The sequence below is a fragment of the Chanos chanos genome, chromosome 4 (assembly GCF_902362185.1).
Source record: "Chanos chanos chromosome 4, fChaCha1.1, whole genome shotgun sequence".
NCBI classification, from domain to species: domain Eukaryota; kingdom Metazoa; phylum Chordata; class Actinopteri; order Gonorynchiformes; family Chanidae; genus Chanos; species Chanos chanos.
The window spans coordinates 17,159,505-17,179,002 of NC_044498.1; the positions used below are offsets into that span (position 1 = coordinate 17,159,505).

General features: G+C 42.6%; 1 protein-coding gene across 1 annotated transcript in view; it reads right to left on the reverse strand.

Annotated features, from left to right (window-relative positions):
- Nucleotides 1-6,845: 6,845 nt before the first annotated feature.
- Nucleotides 6,846-19,498, reverse strand: part of sh3rf1 (SH3 domain containing ring finger 1) — a 31,745-nt gene continuing 19,092 nt past the window's right edge. Inside the window, exons 4-11 of the mRNA XM_030772694.1 lie at nucleotides 18,756-19,067; nucleotides 14,798-14,908; nucleotides 12,923-13,050; nucleotides 10,362-10,532; nucleotides 9,561-9,841; nucleotides 8,992-9,317; nucleotides 7,334-7,704; nucleotides 6,846-7,014 (exon numbers count right to left, since the gene is read on the reverse strand). Of these exons, the coding sequence (XP_030628554.1) occupies nucleotides 6,846-7,014; nucleotides 7,334-7,704; nucleotides 8,992-9,317; nucleotides 9,561-9,841; nucleotides 10,362-10,532; nucleotides 12,923-13,050; nucleotides 14,798-14,908; nucleotides 18,756-19,067 (1,869 nt within the window). The remainder of the gene's footprint in view (nucleotides 7,015-7,333; nucleotides 7,705-8,991; nucleotides 9,318-9,560; nucleotides 9,842-10,361; nucleotides 10,533-12,922; nucleotides 13,051-14,797; nucleotides 14,909-18,755; nucleotides 19,068-19,498) is intronic.

Sequence of the window (19,498 nt, forward strand, 5' to 3'; positions counted from 1 at the left end):
AGATCGCGCGCTCAACATCACGACAACCTGCCTAATCACGATGCTCATCAGCACAGGAGACGACCCTTCTTTTTGACTGAAACAGCAGTCGGGCTCAACAGTGGTAGACTCGACACTGTAGAGACATGAATAATGGCTAAAGCATTAGGGATCCCGATTCCCACCGGTATGTAGCCAATCAATCGAGAGAGAGAGCGAGAGAGAGAGAGCGAGAGAGATGTAAAGTGATAAAATGGGTTAATGGGTTTGTACTAACCGGAAATGCACGACTTGCCACGATTCACCATCACGACATGACAACATTGTCAGTCTAAGTTGTTTGTCATTATTCAACATGTTCCCCTCTCACATCATCCTAAACTAGAATTTAGGTTCAAGCAACATGAGGTGCAGTTGCCCCTATCTCGAGATATATATAAACTAACGTGGACTTGACTCAAATACCTGTTTGTCTGACAATGACACTTGTGACCAAGTCTGACGAGTACTTTGTCGAGGTTTGCTTGGTTGTGTTTATGTGTGTGTGTGTTAGATTCTCTGTTACGTTTACCCTCCAAAACATTTTAAATAATGATAGCTGTCACTGAGATGGGATATTTGACCTTTTGACTTGCCTGTAATACACAGCATGCGCCATCCTTGAGCCATACTGCCCATATCACATTTAGATTTATTGTGCTTTAACCTGAACTCAGATGTGTGACTGACTGGTTGTGTGTGTGTGTGTGTGTGTGATCGTACTGTTGCCCTGTTCTTCACCTCATTCGAATTCTGCTGCTGTGTCAGAGCATCAGAACCTAATTTTCCTGCTTCACACATCTGTGAGTTAGAAACGGCTGCCGTCACAGAGCCAGCCCACCCCCCCACCCGACTCGCTCTCTTCTGTGTGCTCGTTAGGAACTGTTTTAGAGCTCACAAGGCAAAACTGCACAGTGCCATGAAGAACAGAAAATCAGAGAATACAGAATACTGGGCACTTCAGTATCAGAGTCTTCCATGGATATTCCAAACATCACTGTACTACATGCAAAACAAAAAACAAAACAAAACATAAACAAAAAAAAAAAACAGACCTCCATAAATTCTTTTTTTTCAATTGATACATATCTTGTAAGATCTTGATGGATTTTTTTAAATGTATTAAGTAACAGAGCTTTGCGGCAGAAACCACTGAGATCACTTGAGTACTGATGGTTACCGTGTATGGTATCCAGGAACTCTGCTGGAAGGAACTGAACTCTGTCCAAAGAAACTATAAACACCAGGAAAACTATCTTTTGTGCATCAAACATTTATAGATGCAGTTTCCTTTTGATTCAGTCATAGTGTGTCGTCTGTTAGGGTAAGTAACCACCAACACTGTACACTGTCTGAAGATGATTTGCCACTGATTTGTCTTTACAGATATGCTCTAGCTGTCTTAAGTTAGACAGACATTGCTTTTGGACAGAGAGTTTTCAGGTTGAGTGGGGAATTCAGGCACATTCACCATCATTATTCTGTGAGGCAATCAAATATTGTTCTGGCCATGTGCTTTGGATGGGCATCTTGCTGAAGGGTGTATTTTCACATGTTAGCAGAAAGACTGTATAACAGAATGTTTAGTGTCTTGATCAGCGATGTATGAATCTGCTGGGAAAGGGATTCTACTCAGTGGCAGAATGACTGATGGATAATCATCAGAGCAGTCACTTAATTAAGAATTATGCTTTTACAAATTATGACTCAGCATAGGTCTTGCCAGGAGTGTAAACTGGGAGGGTAAGATTGTACTTTGAGAAACAAGCTGGAAATTTCTCGTTAAAATGGTCGAACTGTTGAGACAAATATATCATGCTTCATAACAAGAACATAAAAATTAATTATGGACCATGTTTTACTTCAGCGGTAGAAATGGATTTTCAGTCTTGCTGCCTGCAAATGTTAATCTGTTTTTGTTTTCGTTTTTTTGCCTTTTCTGCTCAGCATAGCTAAAACTAAGATTTGATCAGAATGATTAAGTAGGTCTTTGGGTTTAAAAGTTCACCCTTTTCTTTTTCAAGTATAGCAAAGAGTCTTTTGAGGCATTCTGCATGTTCCATTGACATAATTATCCTATTAATCGCTATGGTTAATTATCACACAGCTATGTTGCTTGAAACAATGAATAAACTATTGCTTTTAATTAAACGATACAGAGTAATGTGGAGTCACAATATACTTTTACTTCAGTTCATTGGTCATTTTTGTTGGTCGAGTAGTTATAGATAGTGGAGTTGTTTCATATATGCAGGCATTAGTAAACTTTTTATTCTGGCATTAGTAAACAGGGGAAAACAGAGGAAGAGAGGTCATGGTCTCTTTCCAGTTTCCCTCAGTATGAAGAAATATTTTTAGCCATTGAAGTGCCACCAGAGTGACTAAGCAAAGGACAAAAACACAAACCCAAGCCAGCTGTGTCTCTTTCTCCCTCACACACACACACACACACACACACACACACACACACACACAGAGCACAGTTTCTCCATCTCTCTCTCAAATACACACAACACTGTCTCTCCATCATTCTCTTAGACACATACACACAGAACTCTCACACAACACTTAACACAATCTCTCCATCTCTCATACGTACACACAGATCTCAGTCTCCATGTTTTTCTCACTCTCTCTTACTTTTCTTGGTCTTTTTTAACGTATTCCATATATTATAAAAATATAAAACACTGTGGATTGAGTGTATTGAAGGTGAAGACTAATAAAAATGTCACAAAACAGCTTTGTAGCTCCAAGGACATGATGATCTTTTATTACTGTTATGATAATCAATACAAAATGTGGTATTCCTTCCAATACTTGTGTTTGTGCACTTATAAGTTGTCAGATATCAATTGGATGCCAAATTAACCCTTATGAGACTGAAAACAGACAGACTATCTTTAAGCTATAAAAAAATAATTATACAGAAATAAAAATTTACCTTGGCAAAAAGTGAAACTGTCAGAGACTAGACTTTACTGCTACTTCATCTACTTCATGTTCCAATAAGGCATGGTATTATGTTAATAATGACAACTGTCTTTTAGAGCAAACTGTTCACAAAACAGTTATAAATGTGCTTAGACATGAAAAAAAAAAAAAAAAAAAAAACCACACACACACTGTGATCTACGGTAACGTGACAAGAAATTAAATTTGGTTACTTAAAACAGCGACTATGGAGATTATTCAATTTGATGGTCAAGTTGTCCCTGTTTGCGGTGCTTGAGGCAGCTGTGTGTGAGAGACTGTGTGTGCGCGTGTGTGTTGCTTGTAAATGAGGTGAAAACGGTTGAGTACAAGTATTTGTATTGAATGTGTGCATGTTCACCAAAAAGAAAGAAGGAAAGAAAGAAAGAAAGAAAGAAAGAAAGAAAGAAAGAAAAACAACAAAGCTTTACAGAAGTTCTGTTTGAGATTGGCAGCAGTAGATGTGAAAGATGAGGAATACTGAGTGAAGAGTGGAGTAGGGCTGACTCAACACAGGCACATGAGAAATACTTTTGTCTCAACAGTGTATCATACCGTGTTTTACAGCATCAACAGGCCGTTCAGCTTCTCGTACAACATCAAATGTACAACAGATCCAGCAGTCATCTCTCAAATGGTCCCCATTATACGATAAGAACACACAATTCATCAGAAAATATATCAATGAAAAACATTTATCACCTCCCACAAAGGTAGTGCTTCATGCGACTGAATGGAAATAGTAAAAGTGAACATATGACCGGTTCAAATGAATGCAACTCATTTTTCACTGTTGTGTTCTTCCCTTATAATAACTCTGTTTATTCCACTGCCTTTAACGGCCATGTTTCCAGATTCTCACATTAGCATCCTTAGCTGGAGGGAACTGAAAGAACAAAAAGGCTTTTGGATATACTGAATCTCGTGATCATACGCTTGGACTGGATTCCCGTTAAGAGGATGCTAATGTCAGCGTGTTGAGCTTTGGCAATCACAGCCAGTGGAATGCATCTAATGCAAATTACTAAGAGTTGTCTCAAGGAAAGAAGCTGGTTGTTAAAAAAAGGGTATGAACTTGTCCTTTGACCTCTGACCAGGCATTGTGTCTGGGTTAGGCACTACTTGTCCTTCTTAACAGTCTTTGGTCATGTGCTTAATAAATCCTAATCTTGATGCCCAGAAAAGATATTTGTTCACAAGTTGGAGCTCTTTTCTGAGTTTATGTATTGATTTAAAGAGTGTTCACACACTCAATGAGTGACTGAGATTTTTTTGCAGTACAGTTGCTGAATGGTTACTTTGGCCTTGTTTCAAAGAACCAAAACTTAAAAGAAATACCAATTTCTATAAACCCAAATAGGACATGTGACACCCACATGTGAAACACACCAGACTGTTTTGGACACATTTGGTCTACTATAAGCGATGGAAAAACTCAAAGAAATTTGGCTATTAGCTTTAAATTCACAGGACAATCTGGCTATTCTTCAGACTGAGATAGAGAGAGCCAATAGCTCGACCTCTCGACCTCTCCCATCAGTCCAAAATTACAGGAATAGCCACAAATTCTCAACCACCGATATTCCAAAATGGACATACTTTAATCATTATAATTGGTTCGGAGTGTATGTGACTTTGAAAACGACTACAGGTACACTTCTAAAGCAAGAGTGTCTCATTAAAAGTATGGATTGAACTAATGATGCCTGAACAAACTCATAAGAGGACAGTAAAGGTGAAGACTAATTTCTCATTTAAGGGATTCCACGGAATGAAAGCGACTACTTGATATTTTTTCATGCCGAGAGATAACAGGACTTAGCCATACCTCCCAACCTCCTCCTACCCAAAGTAAAGTTTTCTGTGCTTCGTATGAAAAAAACAACAAAAAAACAGGAAATGCATGTCATAAAAGAAACACACACTCATATTCAAGTCCACAGAACATCAAGACACACATTGTAAGACATACAGCTTTGCACGGGGAATAACATCCGAATAATTCAAGTTTAAAACTGAGAAACTGACAACTGTAACCTGGAGACATAATTAAGGTTACATTTGCTGTTGTCTTGTAAAGTTGCAAAGTTTGCACTGTAAATCCCTCTCTCTTTCTCTGTGCATGCACTGGTGAAACTGTGAAAACATTCCGTGAGTTGTGTTAGCCTGAAGCAAGAGTCTGTCGTGTGTCTATATGTGATGAGATGCTGAAGCGTCATGAATGAAATCGCAGAGGCAAACGGTTCCATCTGAGAGATGAATCACTAACAACCTAAAATTTCCATGAGAAGGAATTCATGCTTGTGTGTGTGTAGACCAACAAAAACATACAACGAGGCACCAGAGTGTCAAACACGTAGTCACTGTTTGTGATTCGTCCTGTGTCTTAAGATACAGATACAGAGCTAGATCAGGTCATTTTAGTCAAGCAGCAGCTGTGATGTGTAATAAAATCAAATGAAAATGATTAGTAACATTTGATTGAAAAACCTATGGAGTGTATTTTCTTTTACATGACGACAAACAAATACGTTAAAAATCCTTCTACCCCTTTCTTTCCACTTACCTAATAACATACAGCTACAGCAGAAAATGTTTTTCAAACGTTTCGTTAAAATGGTCCTGTCTTTCACGTCTGGCCGGCTATGTGGAACCATACATACCACACACATCTAAACATACCACACACATCTAAACATCACACTAACTGTACATAATCACCGATCTTTCGCAGCAACGGCATAATAAGCTCCAGAACCACTAAAGCCATCTGTGCAACAGCAGCTTTCATGTCCAATTGTCATTGTCACAATTCTGCACTGACGTCCCTCCCAATGTGACAACCTCTCTGCAAACCAGCAGTTCAAACCTCATCTATCTGTGCTAGTCTGATCCATTATATCAGTCAATCTGGAGCAGGGTTTTACAAGGCTGGTTTCTACATTTGTCTCGGTTAATACTGACCGGAAACAGACTTGACTGTGAAGAGCAGACCTGATGGAGTTGCTGCGGTTTTTAACCTTTAATGATTTTGAATGAGAATAGGAGAATAGGAGATTAGGAGACAATGCCATTTCAGAGTGGCAGAATCTGACTGTTCATTCCAGTGCAGAGATGACATCACACTCTCAACTTGGGTCAAAACCTCCCGGCTGTAAACTGTAGTAGGCTGGAGTAAACAAACAATGCACAAAGAGCAGCCAATTAGAAGCCAGTATTCAGGGTTCCAGGGTTCTAGGGGGCTTTGCATGATGAAGCCAACATCAAAAAAAACAAGCTAGGTTTCAATTCACATTACTCTACATCAGCCAGTCTTCTGCTGACACCACACACCACTACTACATAAAAAATAAGTTAAATTCATATTTCCAGATAGCTCATATTGTTTGTTTCATGACTCATGTCAGCTTGTTTGCTTATATACAATAAAGTGAAAGACAGTACAAGGCACACATTTAAACCTCTGAAATGATAGATACATAAATTAACAAAAGGTAATCTGGTCACATGACTAGCTCTACTGTGCTCTGTACCAGCATAGCTGGCGCTAATGCTAACTATATAACACCTTGACTCTCTACGTGTGTTTGCTTAGGAAATCTTTTAAATATTTGCTCATTGTGCCAACCGGGCCTTTGTGGGCCTGTTCAGGTGTCCACTGTACAACAACAGGTTCTGCGGTCAAGTCCAAGCAGCCTTGTCATATGCTTATGAGTCTGAATAAATTTACTGTCCAAAGCAGACTGAATCAGCAAGTGTCTTAACACAAAGTTCAATCACAGTCAGGTTCTGGTCCAAAACGACTGCACTGTGAATGACCTCAGCCAGTTTATGATTGGGTCCTGGTGACCACATCAGATGCTGTCGACGAAGCTGCCAGGGAAGAGTCCGGTCCGGCCGTTCCTCTGCAGTGTTCCTTTGAACCAGCCATCCTCACGTTTTTTATGCACGAAAACGATGTCTCCCTCCTTCAGCTCCAGCTCGGCTTCACTCTGCGGTGGGTAAGAGACAACCACTCTGTACCTACAGCCGAGAGACAAGACAGTGACGTTACTCTCCCCTCGCGCTAACAAGCTTTTTCTGTGCATCAGCTATGCATCAATGCCTAATTACAAAAACATTTCATTCCAGAACTGAAGTCTACAGGAGTTTACAGGAAAACATGCTCATTCACAGCGTGGGTATGCAGAGTGGTAGACAAACTGTGGGCAAGAATGAAGATGCGTGCGCTTCTGGAATGCTCCTGCAGTGTTACAATAAAAACAAGCACTAAGAAAACACTCTGCCCGCCCGCGCGGAGAGAAACATACTACTGGGACACGACCTTGCAGGAGTTCCATACCTCTCGCAGATGATTGGCCGGCCGTCGTGTTGCATGGACAGGAGGGAGGAGCATGGTTGGCGGGGTGGAGGGGCAATGGGAACAGGGTTCTCCTGGGAGCTGCTCTTGCGATGTGCCGATTCAGTGTTGGATGAGGACGAGGAGGTGGAAGAAGCTGCCGAGGGTTCAGCCTCCGTGGGACCAGACCCCACTCGGCTGTAGTTTCCAACGGCAACGGCAGCAGGGGTGGGTGAGACTACGTCGGGGCCCACTGCACCTTGGGGCGCTTCGATGCCGACGGCCTGCTCTGCTTCCAGCGTGGGGGACGATGGGGGTGAGGGGCGGAGCTTCTTTTTGTTGGACAGCAGTTTCAAGAGACCCTTCTTTTCCCTCTGTAAAGAGAGAGACAGAATATAACCAGGACTGTTATTCTCAAGCCACCCACCCACAAACACACATTACTAGCACAGTAATCCAAAGCTGTTTAATCTTGGTGAAGAGACATGACCTTCATGTGGTGCCTGTGCATGCTTAGTCTACATTTAATCTCTCTTCTCTTTCTCTTGAAATTTCAACTAAATTCTCACTGCCATGGTGGGCAGACAGAGGACACTGTGTGAAAGTTACTTTGTTTAGATAAACCTGCGTGGGAGCACCAAACCAGATACTTCTGGGGAATAAAATGTGAACCATGTCTTAATGTGAGGTACAGAGACAAACACAAATAAACTAAGAAATATGCTAACAAACTTGTAGGAGACTATGGGGAAAAAGTTGCATTTAGGCGGTGTGATTAGAGAAGTTCTTCAGAGGTCCTGTGGGGTAAACCTGAGTAAGGCTGGCCATGTATCTTTCTGTACTGACTGATCTCAGGCAGTGAGAGAAATCACAGCACATTAGGAGTAAGCAGTGCACAAAACACCAGGTCATTAAACACATTTCTCTCCACCAAGGTCCTCCGAAATATTCCACCTCATAAAAACTGTGATTTCAGCACTTTAACTTGACATCAGTTCACTTATCCAACTGGCTCAACAAATGAGTCTCGAATGACCAAACTCATAATTAATGTAATTTTGTACCTCAGCATATTTTTCATAAAGAAATGCAATAAGGATGTACCCCAAGTGCAGAGAAAGGGGGAAATGACTGAGACAGAAAGCAGGGGACAAAATCCATTTTCTCTTTTAGATGCATTCTCCACCAATAAACTACTCCTGTGTGGAGGCATGATTAAGCTCATAAATCAACATTAAAGAGGAAAACTGAAATGGATACTGTTGAGTTGATATGCATGCCTTTGAAATGAATTTTCTGCAGCATTTTCTGCATGCATCAGCATGTTTAGACCACCATTTTAAGAGACGTATCAATTACAATACCATCTTGCCCTCCACCAAGCCATGGACAAGGACTACCCAACTACCAAATTGCACAGTTTACAGGTTTATCTTTAGTTTATCTTCCATTATACACTGTTAGGAGCACTTCATTGCCGTTTGCAGAAGCTGTACAGGACCAGCTGTTCTTGCCTGTCCTCTCCTCATTAATCCAGACTTAAAATGTAATGTGAAACAGAGGAACAGCTTGTTTATGCTTACCCTTATTACCCAACAACCAGGCCACCTTGGAACAGCTCTGTTAAGAGAGACGGAAGCAAACTCCGGTTCTAAACTCACCTTGCAGTCCTTATCCAGTCTACAGACAACGCCGTGATTCGGCACTGCGGCGCCCGGCGGTTTGGCAGTGAGAGGGGCGACGGGCAGTGCTACCAGGGCAGCAGGGCGGAGAGCGTCGCCCTCTAAGGTCGCGGCGCTCACATTAGGAGGGGTCAGGGAGGCGGCGGCACACCCCATGGCCATTCCTGGTCGGGCGGAGGCAGGGGTGGAGCCGGCAGCTGTCATGGGTGGGGGACAGACAGCTACGTGAGGCAGAAGCGGCCCGGGGGTCTGGGATTGGATGGGCGTGACCGCCGCAGTGGGCCGGTCCTGACTATGACAGACAGCTTCAGAGGGAGAGGGATGGAGAGTTTAAGTCATCAAAAGAAACAGACATATTCAATATACAAACTCCATCAATACACACGTCATAGATATTACACACACACACACACACACAATTAGAAATCCACACTGCGTATTATAAATGTTGGGATAAATGGGTCCAAATCAGTGACTTTAGAAATGAACAATCATTGATGAAAGGCAAAATCTCACTCTTAAGAGTGAATCTATGTCTCTGCACTAACCTGTCCTGACAGCATTGCGTGCCTGGTTAACAGTCATCTGTGAGGTCACATGCATCAGGACTTTGGGGTGTTGTCCGGGTGGCATGTGGCCCGATGTCACCACGGCAGCTGGCAGGGGGCTGGGTGGAGCAGTGCCCGCACATGTCGGGAGCGGCTTGGCGAGCTCCACGCTTCCCAGTGCGGCCAGTGGTGCAGAGGAGGGACTGACAATGGTGACGCCGCGACCAGCCTGAGAGCACAGAGTCAGGGGAACTTTGGGCTGGCTGTTATTGGCAACAGTCCTACAGAACAGAGAGAAGCAAAAGAAAAGAGGAACCCGAGTGAGTGTGTGCGTGTGTGTGTGTGTGTGTGCCTGCGCGTGTGGTCAATTAGAACTGCGAGGACACTGCAGAGCTGTTCTTTAAATAGCTGCTGTGTTCTGGTTCAATGATGTTTCTCTTCAGGAGGCAAAAATGTTCTTCACAGCAAAGTCATTCTTCTTACTAATTTTTCTACCTTTTCCCATCACACACTGGTAATACTGAAGCACGGAAAACATTTTACTCGACATTACGTTGATTTGTGTATGATAGTGACTGATCTTTGATGTCAACAGACCTATCAGATCTATGACTCTCAACGGCCCACAATGATCATCTGTGTGTGGGTATGAGTGGATCTTGTAAACACGACAGTGAGAAAGAAAGAGGTACTTGCTGACAGTTTCAGTTAACACTCTGACTTTGCTAATGTTAATGTGAGAGCGCAGAAGCATGTGCGTGTGTGTGTGTGTGCGTGTCCGTGTCTGTTTCAATGACATACCTGCTGACGGGGCTCATGTAGTTACCAGGGAACACTCCGATCTTTCCTGTATGCATGGATGTGCCTTTAAACCATCCGTCCTGACAACGCTCCAGCACCAAAAACATCTCCCCCTTCCTCAGTTCCAACTCGTCCTCTTTCCGCGGGCTATAAGGGAACATTGCCACGTACCTGAGAACAGAAAAACACACATACTAAATGTTTCCTTCAATCCCCATTCACTTTTTTTCCTTAAGAGGGCGTGTCACACTTTTTTCACATCTGAGTTCACTACAACACTTAGACTGGGGCCTTTGCTGGTATCTGAGAGGGTCTTTTTTATTGTTAATTATTCAAACAGACTTTGTATTTTTCATTAACGACATTTTATGCTATCATTAGGGTTATAATGTTTCTTTGTTTTCGTTTTTTTTTAAACACCTCAGCTCTTTTAAGCCTTTTTTCTCCCTCCTACTCAAATGTGATACTAAAGGACAGGGGAATACAGATTTCTATAAATAAAGGAGAGCATTTAGCTCATTGCGATCATTTAGAATAACGTTAATCATGACTTCAATGCGGCATGCCTTCTCCTTTTCTCGTGAGAACACATGCACTGTGCTTATCATGCGGTGCACGTATACATTAACTGAGCAGACCATAATAACAATTTTAATGACAATGTCGACTGAGTAGCTTTTTTAAATAACAACAAAACAAATGATGTCATTACTCACACCATAAGTAATATAAATTTTACTGGAATACACGTATCCACATAAACATAGAATGCAGCCCTGGGCTCTAGGCTTCTCAGAGTGAGAAACATATCAAAGTAGAAAGGAGGCCAGCGCAGTCGGTCATTGTTTCACAGCGGTCATGTGGTTCGTTTTCTGGGGGAACAGCGCGCTCGAGCGAAAGTCCCGAAATTGCGAACCATCCCGCCTCATTCACATCACCGACGTGGCAGTACTTTTCTACCGTCAATTTTGGCTTCAGAAATCGAGCAATCATTTTCTTGATACGGAACCTTAGGATAGCGACGTTCAAATTTCTTCTGCTCATTGTCATGGAGAAGTGCCCATAAATAACCACCGCTCTAGTTATTTTAGATATTCATTTTCAAAAGGAACAACGTTGAACTAAAAGGTACTGAAGATTAGTTGCCTTTCATCCTTTAATCTCATTCATTCTTTAAAGGGCTTTGTCGCTGTTTGTATTAAAGCAGTTCTTTTCGTGTTCAATTTGTTTATGCTTAAATAGAAAGAAAAACCTCTCCAAGTTTCTCTAGAAGAAAAACACATCTAGCAATTACAAAAAAAGTCACAGTAAAAAGGACTTTGTAATTGTTGTTTTAAGTCCTTTGACATTTAAAAAAATATTCATTAAAGACCTGTCTCTACCTGATGCAGGGTCTGCCACATTATATGTAACAGGGCTCGTCCTCACTCTGACAGGAGGCAGGATAAACCCCTTGGATTCTATTACTACTCTTTGTTTTATCTTAATATTGGTCTCCCACTTGTCATTATTATAAGGATGGATGCAAAGCCATTTTCTTTCAATCTCTGCAAGTCCAGCATTGATATTCTCACTAGAAGATTTCAAAATGTAAACAAAAAGTATTCCCAAATATTCATAATGCTTAGATAATATATCAGAAAATGGTAAATGTCATTTCATTTCCCAAATGGGGGGAAAGTAGTAAACTGCCTCTTTAAGAGAACTCCAGATAGAAATCTGAGAAAAAAAATCTCTCTCTCTCTCGTCCTAATCTCCGAGCCCTATTCTCTATGCACATGTGTGCAGTGTCTTGTCACATTAACTGTTTATGCTTATCCATCTCAAACGCCACACCCTGTCCATCATCCACCATCCCTGGCATGTGATGTACTCAGTGCTATGTAGTTAGGAAGCCTTGGCTAAGTGATGCATTCCGTATGACTGCGTAGAGATTCTATACGTGCTGTCATGCTGGATGTGCTACTTAAAGTGAGAGACCCTAAATATTCAAATGAGACAAAACTTATGCTGCCAGTAAACCCACAGTGTTAAAGAAAACAGGCATTCCTAAGCATACCTAAATGAGAAGGAGGAGATGCTTTCAGGGATAGCAGTGGAGAGACGCACAGCTAACAGGCACAAAGCCACACATATACTCCACTTTTCTTCTGGGAGGCTCAGGCGTATCTAATTCAAATCAGGTGTGTACTGTCAGTGAAAATTTGGATGAGCAACCAGGGGCAGAGGTTAAATGTCATAGGTTGGGGGGGTAAAGCTTCGGGATGACACTCCAGAGACAATACCGCTCCTCTTGAGAGGTGACCTTTGACCCTTCACCTGTGTGTTCAGTCCTTGCAGTTGACAGGAGAGGTCAGAAAGAGTGTAAAAACATTCTTTATAACACAGCATGTGTCTGTGTTATTGTCTCTTTCCTGAAAAAAGGTAATGGGAACATATGGAAAGAAAACAAGGCCTCCCATTTCCACCACACTATAAATCTTCACACTGCTTCAGTCAGGGGTGAGGGTCTTTATTCACGTGTAGGGCATGTGTGTGTGTATATATGCGCGTGTACTCACACAGTGGGCCTTTGCCGTCCGCTCTGATCGGCGGCCGTGGGGGAGGGTCTCTGTCCAGCAGTCAATGAGGAGGTCGCTCCCAAAGCAGAGGACTGTGGGGGCGGGGGTGGAGGCGGAGGAAGAGCATCCTAAAACAAACGAAACAAACATCGCGTTATCCTTAAACATGAAACATACAGGTAATTAAAGCTCAAAGCAGCTCTCCCCTCCTCCGCATGGGCACGGACCGATCAGGCAGATTCACTGGCAAATCAGACGCGCTTCTTTCTTCAGAAACGACTATTAAAAATAAATAAAATAAATAACTAAAATTCAAGACTGATCATGAGACTCACTTACAGCACTGTTTACAGTGCCAATCATCTCAGCCGAGAAAATAAAAATATAATTCACCCGGACAGACGGCTCTACTGAGGGACAAATGACAGAGCTGTATTTTCATCGGTGAATGATCAGTAAGAAAGCCGCCTAATGAACGACAAAGATAAGCCTCGCTCGCTCCGCAGCTCCGCCGCGTGTAATGTGTTCTGTTGTGTAGTTTGACACTACTGGATCACTGGTTTCATGCAGCTGAGATGAGACAAGAGTTAAAAGATCATCTTCCCTTTTAAAAGTCTTTTTGGAGAGACGCTGCTGAATGGTCGAACAAAAATACAAGTTCCAGTCTTCAGTAAACACATACAATCCAACCTGGAAGTTCTCAGTCAACCGTTCTGATCTACTCAGACTTTATGCCCAAAACATTCTTTCTGACGAGGGAGTTTTGTGTATGTTTGTTGGTTGCTATGAGGCATGTGGCTTGGCTGACTGGCTGTTGTGACTGGTGGATCTATGGCTGAGACTGGGTTAATTGGTACCATATGAAATGAAAAACACAGCTGTAAACAAGGTTTATGAGACCTGCAACAACATTATAAAAGCTCCTGCTAACACAAACACTTTCACTGTCTTTGTTTCTCCTCAGGGAACAGATGAGATTTCTTGCCTTCGTGCATCCACCGAGATATTCACATACGCGGACGGACGCACAGTCACAAATTGCTTTCCAAACCAAGTATCCACACTACTTCTACACTGTCATTACTGAGAGAACATATTCAGAGGGAAAAGCAATCCACACTGCACACACATTCCCCTCCTTAGACTCATCAGTCACTGAGAGACATCTGGGACAGTCTTAGAGTCTAAGCAACAGCAGCTCTCAGAGAGCAGCAGGGGGTGTGGGGGTGGGGTAGGGTGTGTGTGTGTGTGTAGGGGGGGGGGGCGGGGTCACAGTATTCAATGGCATGCTGCTCCTTTTTCCAAGTTACACGTTTGCTAAAGACTGTCAGTGTGTGCGTCCGTCCAAAATGAGAATGCGTGTGTGTGTGTGTGTGTGAGCTTCTAGGTTTGTGTCAAAGCTGCCGCCACCGTAGCTGTAATTCAGCTGAATGAGTTGAATGTGAATGTGTGTGGATGAGCGTGGGTGTGGGTGTGCATGCTTCTGCTCACTGCTGACACTCAAACTGAGGTAATTAGGGAAATCACTTGAGCGAAAACATCACAACCTTTTGTGCTTATCAACACACACACACACACACACACACACACACACACACACACCTCTCCCAAGGCATTTCCACTAGGTTAAGCTTATACAATATCCAGTAAAAACAGCATGTCTGACTGAATATTGTGTGGAGGAGAGGGCTACATGGATGACTAGAGTTTTCATGGGAGTTACAGATTAAGACCACATCAGCAATATTTGAACCAGAGGCCTAGATTAAACATTGACCTGGAACAGAGAGAGAGACAGGCAGGGGTCTCTCTGTCCCATCTACTGATAGTGGCTCGGTATTTGGTGGTCTGGTAACTGAACAACGGTGGACTCACCACTGGGATTGAAGCATAGCTGGTTTCCGGGGGAAACGTGAACACTGTCGCTGTGGTGACAGGACTGCTTGGTGGAGGAGTGACAATAAGCCCTGTTGTGCAAATATGGACCTATCAGAGATAAAACCAAAAAAAAAACCAATTAAAAAAAATCTGGCAAATGATGATGAATCGCATGAACAGGTAATAATCACTCATGTTTAAAAACATACTCAGAGTGCCAATGCTTCTAGGGATGTTGTACCTTCATCCATAAAAGTGGATGAGTACCAGGAGAGTGAGGACATAACAAGCAACATGTCTGGACTTGATTACTGTCATGTGGACTCACGGAATGAAATTTGGACAGACATCTCTATTTTTGCCAGTTTGTTGGGTTGATGGTAAGAACACAAACAGCAGGGATGCCTTCTTCTCGCCGATCAAAAATAATTCACCTTAGAATCCAAACATGGCAAACAAAGATGGCCTGAATATGTCACATTGAATGGGAGCCATCGCCTTGGCAATAGCAGCCGCATCTTATCCTCAGAGATTCTCTGATTGGTCACCTGCGCCAGTATGTGTTTCCTACCTTGGTTTTGATTGGCTAAGAAGAGCCAGAAAGGCTCTGAGAAAATTCTGTGATGGAACAGGAAAACAGTGAGACACCAGCACACTAAGAGACATGAACAAGCTTTACACTGTGCTATGTAGTGTCTGAGATAAAAACACAGGCTTGGGAGCATTCATTTAATTGAGCTGGAAGAGTATGTGCCTATGTAAAATTCGTGAGGCACATTCACATTCTTGTTTGAAACCAACATTTATTTTCACGAGAAGATGAAATGTGTGTGTGTGTGTGTGTGTGTGTGTGTGTGTGTGTGTGTGTGTGTGTGTGTGTGCGCGTGCGCGTGCGAGTGTGAGAGAGAAAGAATAAACAGGGCAGGATGTTTAAAGATAAAGAGAAATCTCCCCATGTTCATAAACATGGGTGTTATCATTTAGTCTCATTCTGAGAGGAAAACAAAGCTTAAAACAGATGCACACAGGACCCAGTCAGCTCAAACTGTTAACAGAAGAAATAGCATGGTCATCATTTCAACACACAGGAATTCACTTTCAAGTCAAATTGATTTCCTTGTCCTCAGCTGGACCACAGAGATATAGCTTCAATGTAATTCAGACCCCTGCTTGGAGATTGGTATTAATGTGATTTTATTTAACTGAAGTATAGAGTTATTGATGTGCTTTTGTTCAAATGAATGTAAGTTTCTTGGTATTAATGTGATTTTGTTTAACTGAACTATAGGGTACTTGGTATAAATGTGATTTGTTTAACTGAACTATAGGGTACTTGGTATAAATGTGATTTGTTTAACTGAACTATAGGGTTATCAATACAGCTTATGTCAAAAGTGGCCTGAAGACACCCTGGTTTACAGATCTGGTAGGGAAAGCTCTTCTGCTAAACTCATTACAAGTAATGAAATCTGCCTGACTACGACAAGGCAATGTGAAGAACATTGCAAGACACGTTACCCCTTAAAAAAAAAGGATGAGTGTTTGTGTGCTTGTGTGACTCAGCATTATATGGGAAAGAACTGGTAGAAAATCTACTTCTGGCAGACACCTCAACACATGACATTGTGTGTGTGTGTGTGTGTGTCTCAGCATGCACCATGTTTCACTGCCTCACACTCACTGGACTCTGAAGGTGAATCATGACAGAATTCCCACTGTCAGATTTGATTGGAATGGTGATTTAATGAGCTGGGTAGAGTGTGTGTGTGTGTGTGAGTGTGAGAGAGACAGAGACAGAGACAAGTTGCAAAACTGAACTATTCAAGGGAAGATTACTGTCTTGGAAAAAGATAAAACACAAACCCATGAGTATGCATGTGTGTTTCTATGTCTTAGTGTCATTTGTGCACCTGGCAAAGGTGAAAATTACACTAAACTAAATTCCACATAGACTTAGACAATTCCACTGTGTGCATACCTGGACCACAGACAAACAAACAGACCCTGGATCAAAGACCTCATACTAGAGCCATTTTAATTTCAAATGCTAAGTACAGTTTGAGAATAAAATGATATTAAGGACCATTAGAAATGGCACATAAGCAGGACAAGATAGCAGACAAATGTTTGGCACCAATGATCAACAGATGCTTTCTCTTCCTCTCTCCTCTGATACTTTACTTTTCTCCTCCCTCTCTCTCTCTCTCTTTTTCATATGTTGTCCCTTCTCCCCCCCCCCTTCCCAACCCCCCTCCCTTAAGCCTCCCTGAACCCACCCTCTCCTTTTCACACAGAAGCGACACAGATTCTGAGCGGAGACATAAAAGGGAGAGAAAGCCCTGGGGCATGATCCATGTGTGTCTTATTAAATACATAAATGTACAAATCAAACCCAACACAACTCAGACGTCCCCACCACACAAGAGGGGATCAGCTGAGAGACCAAGCAGCCTTTTTAGAGCATTTTTCAGAGTGTCTGGTTAATAATCAGCCCTGAACTGCTCACACAGGAATGTTTAAAAGACTTGATTATACCCTTCACACAATGAGAACCAGACAAAGTGAGAGGGAGGGTAAGATTGAGAGAGAAACATGTCTCGCTGAGAAGCAAATGGATGACTAAGGAAAAAAAAAACAAAAAAAAACACGACTCTGAGACCCTCTGCTTCCACATGGAGTGAAATAATGTATGTTCACACCCATTTATGAAGCATGCTAAGTAGAAAGTCTTTCTCTGCCACTAGTTTAAGCCCACAGGTATATATTTCCTTCAACCCCGACGACTCTTCCTCTTTCCAAAGCTAAAACCTATTTTCCTCATCTGCAAAAAAAAAAAAAAAAACCAGACCCTGGATCAGATTTTACCAATGACTTGACCATTATATTTCCTCTGCATATCTCCTTCATGAATGCCGAGAATAAAACCAAGAAGGAAAAAAAACAAAAAAAAAAAAACAAACTTCAGAAGCTTCTGAACTCTGTCATCAACTTCAATGAGAGTTACATTCCTCTTCGTCAGTCTTGTCTGTTAGACTGTCCCCCAGCCCCCGACCACATCCTCTAGCAACCAGCATAACAGCTGTGAGAGGCTGTCATTCCAAGGTTGCTGTGGTAACGTACAGGGAGTGTGCTGATTGGTGGTGGTGGTTGGGGTGGGGTGGGATGTGTGGCTGAATGTTGTCACGCATCCGTGATTTCAAACACTTGGACGGAGCGATGGTGGGCTTGGAATGATGGGAGGAGGGCAGTTCTGGGTAATTGTTGACAGAAGGGGATGCAGCACAACTGCCCGTATGTTTAAACAAACAGCTCAGCTCTCTTCAGGGTGGAGTCAGGACATTTGTCTCTTTCTCATTTTCTCTCTATTTTTTCTGGACTCCAGGCTGCGAGTTATTATCCTACTGAATCCCATAATCCTGTTAATTGCCATTACTTTTTCTATTTCTAACTAATATGCTGATGTAACTCTTGAGTAATCCACCTCATTCAAAATTCATGTCACTTCACTGCTGTAGGAGCGAAGACACCAAAGAATGAAATATAAGGCTATCAAGAGCATGATCTTTTTTCTCTCTTTTGGCCTGTGTGTGCTGATGGCAGTCTGACAGTAGTGTGTGTGTGTGTGTGATGTTGCGTAACCTTGGTCACTGCAGAATGTGCAATAATTCCCAGAGGCAGCAGCAGCACCAGATCATCACTGACTACATCATACACACAGGCTCCCTTTAAAGGATGCTTCAGGCTTCAGTGCGTCTGTGTGTGTGTGTGTGTGTGTGTGTGTGTGTGTTTATTGCTCAGTCCACATCAGGTTTTATGCCACTTCAGACAGCCCACTGCTAGGTTTAATTAAACCTGGCTTTCCTATGGGGTGAACTAAATGAACACTGTTCATTTTGTCTTTCTTTTTCAGATCCATGCAGCAAACTCTCTCTCTCTCTCTCTCTCGCTCGCTCACCTGCGAAGGTGCACTAGAGGACAGTCCTCCGGTGAGCTCTCCGATGCGAGCGGCAGCAGTTGGGTTGCTGGAGCTGATCAGAACCGGCCCACTGATCTCCATGGAGTGTCTCTGAGGGGGCGGAGCAAGTGAGGGTTTGTGTGACATGGTGAGTGAGGTGAAGGAGTGACGCTTTTTGCTGTTCTTCTTCTCTCCGCCTGCCTTCTGAACGCCATTGGCTTGGGAGGCAGAGGAGGAGGGGCCCTCTCCTGAGTCTCCGCCTCCATCTGAGGGTTTATCCAATTCAATTAACTGACGAGCTGCAGAGTTAAACTGAGACAGAGAGAGAAGAGAGAGATAATATGTAATATATGTGGACGTAACATGTAACATATGGATATAGCGTTTGCCTTGCATAGAGGAAAGGAGACAAGACTGAAATGGCTTGGGGAGGGAAGGAAAGTTAGAGGAAAGGAGGTAGGAAAGCATTACCATCACATAACTGGAGCAAAAGAGAAGGGAAATACCTAGGGGAGAGAGGAGTGGGTATGAAAGAGAGGGGGCAAGGAAAAACCAGGTGGAGAAGATGGAAAGAAAAAAAAAATAATGGAAGGGTGGATGGGGATAGGAACAGGCATTGAAGAGGAAAAGAGGGATAAGGCCAGTTTAATGGCATTCACTGATGACCATAATGAGATAAAACAGTGTGAAAGTACAGATGAAAAAGGAAGGTGTGCAGAACAGAGAGAAGAGTAAGAGGTGGT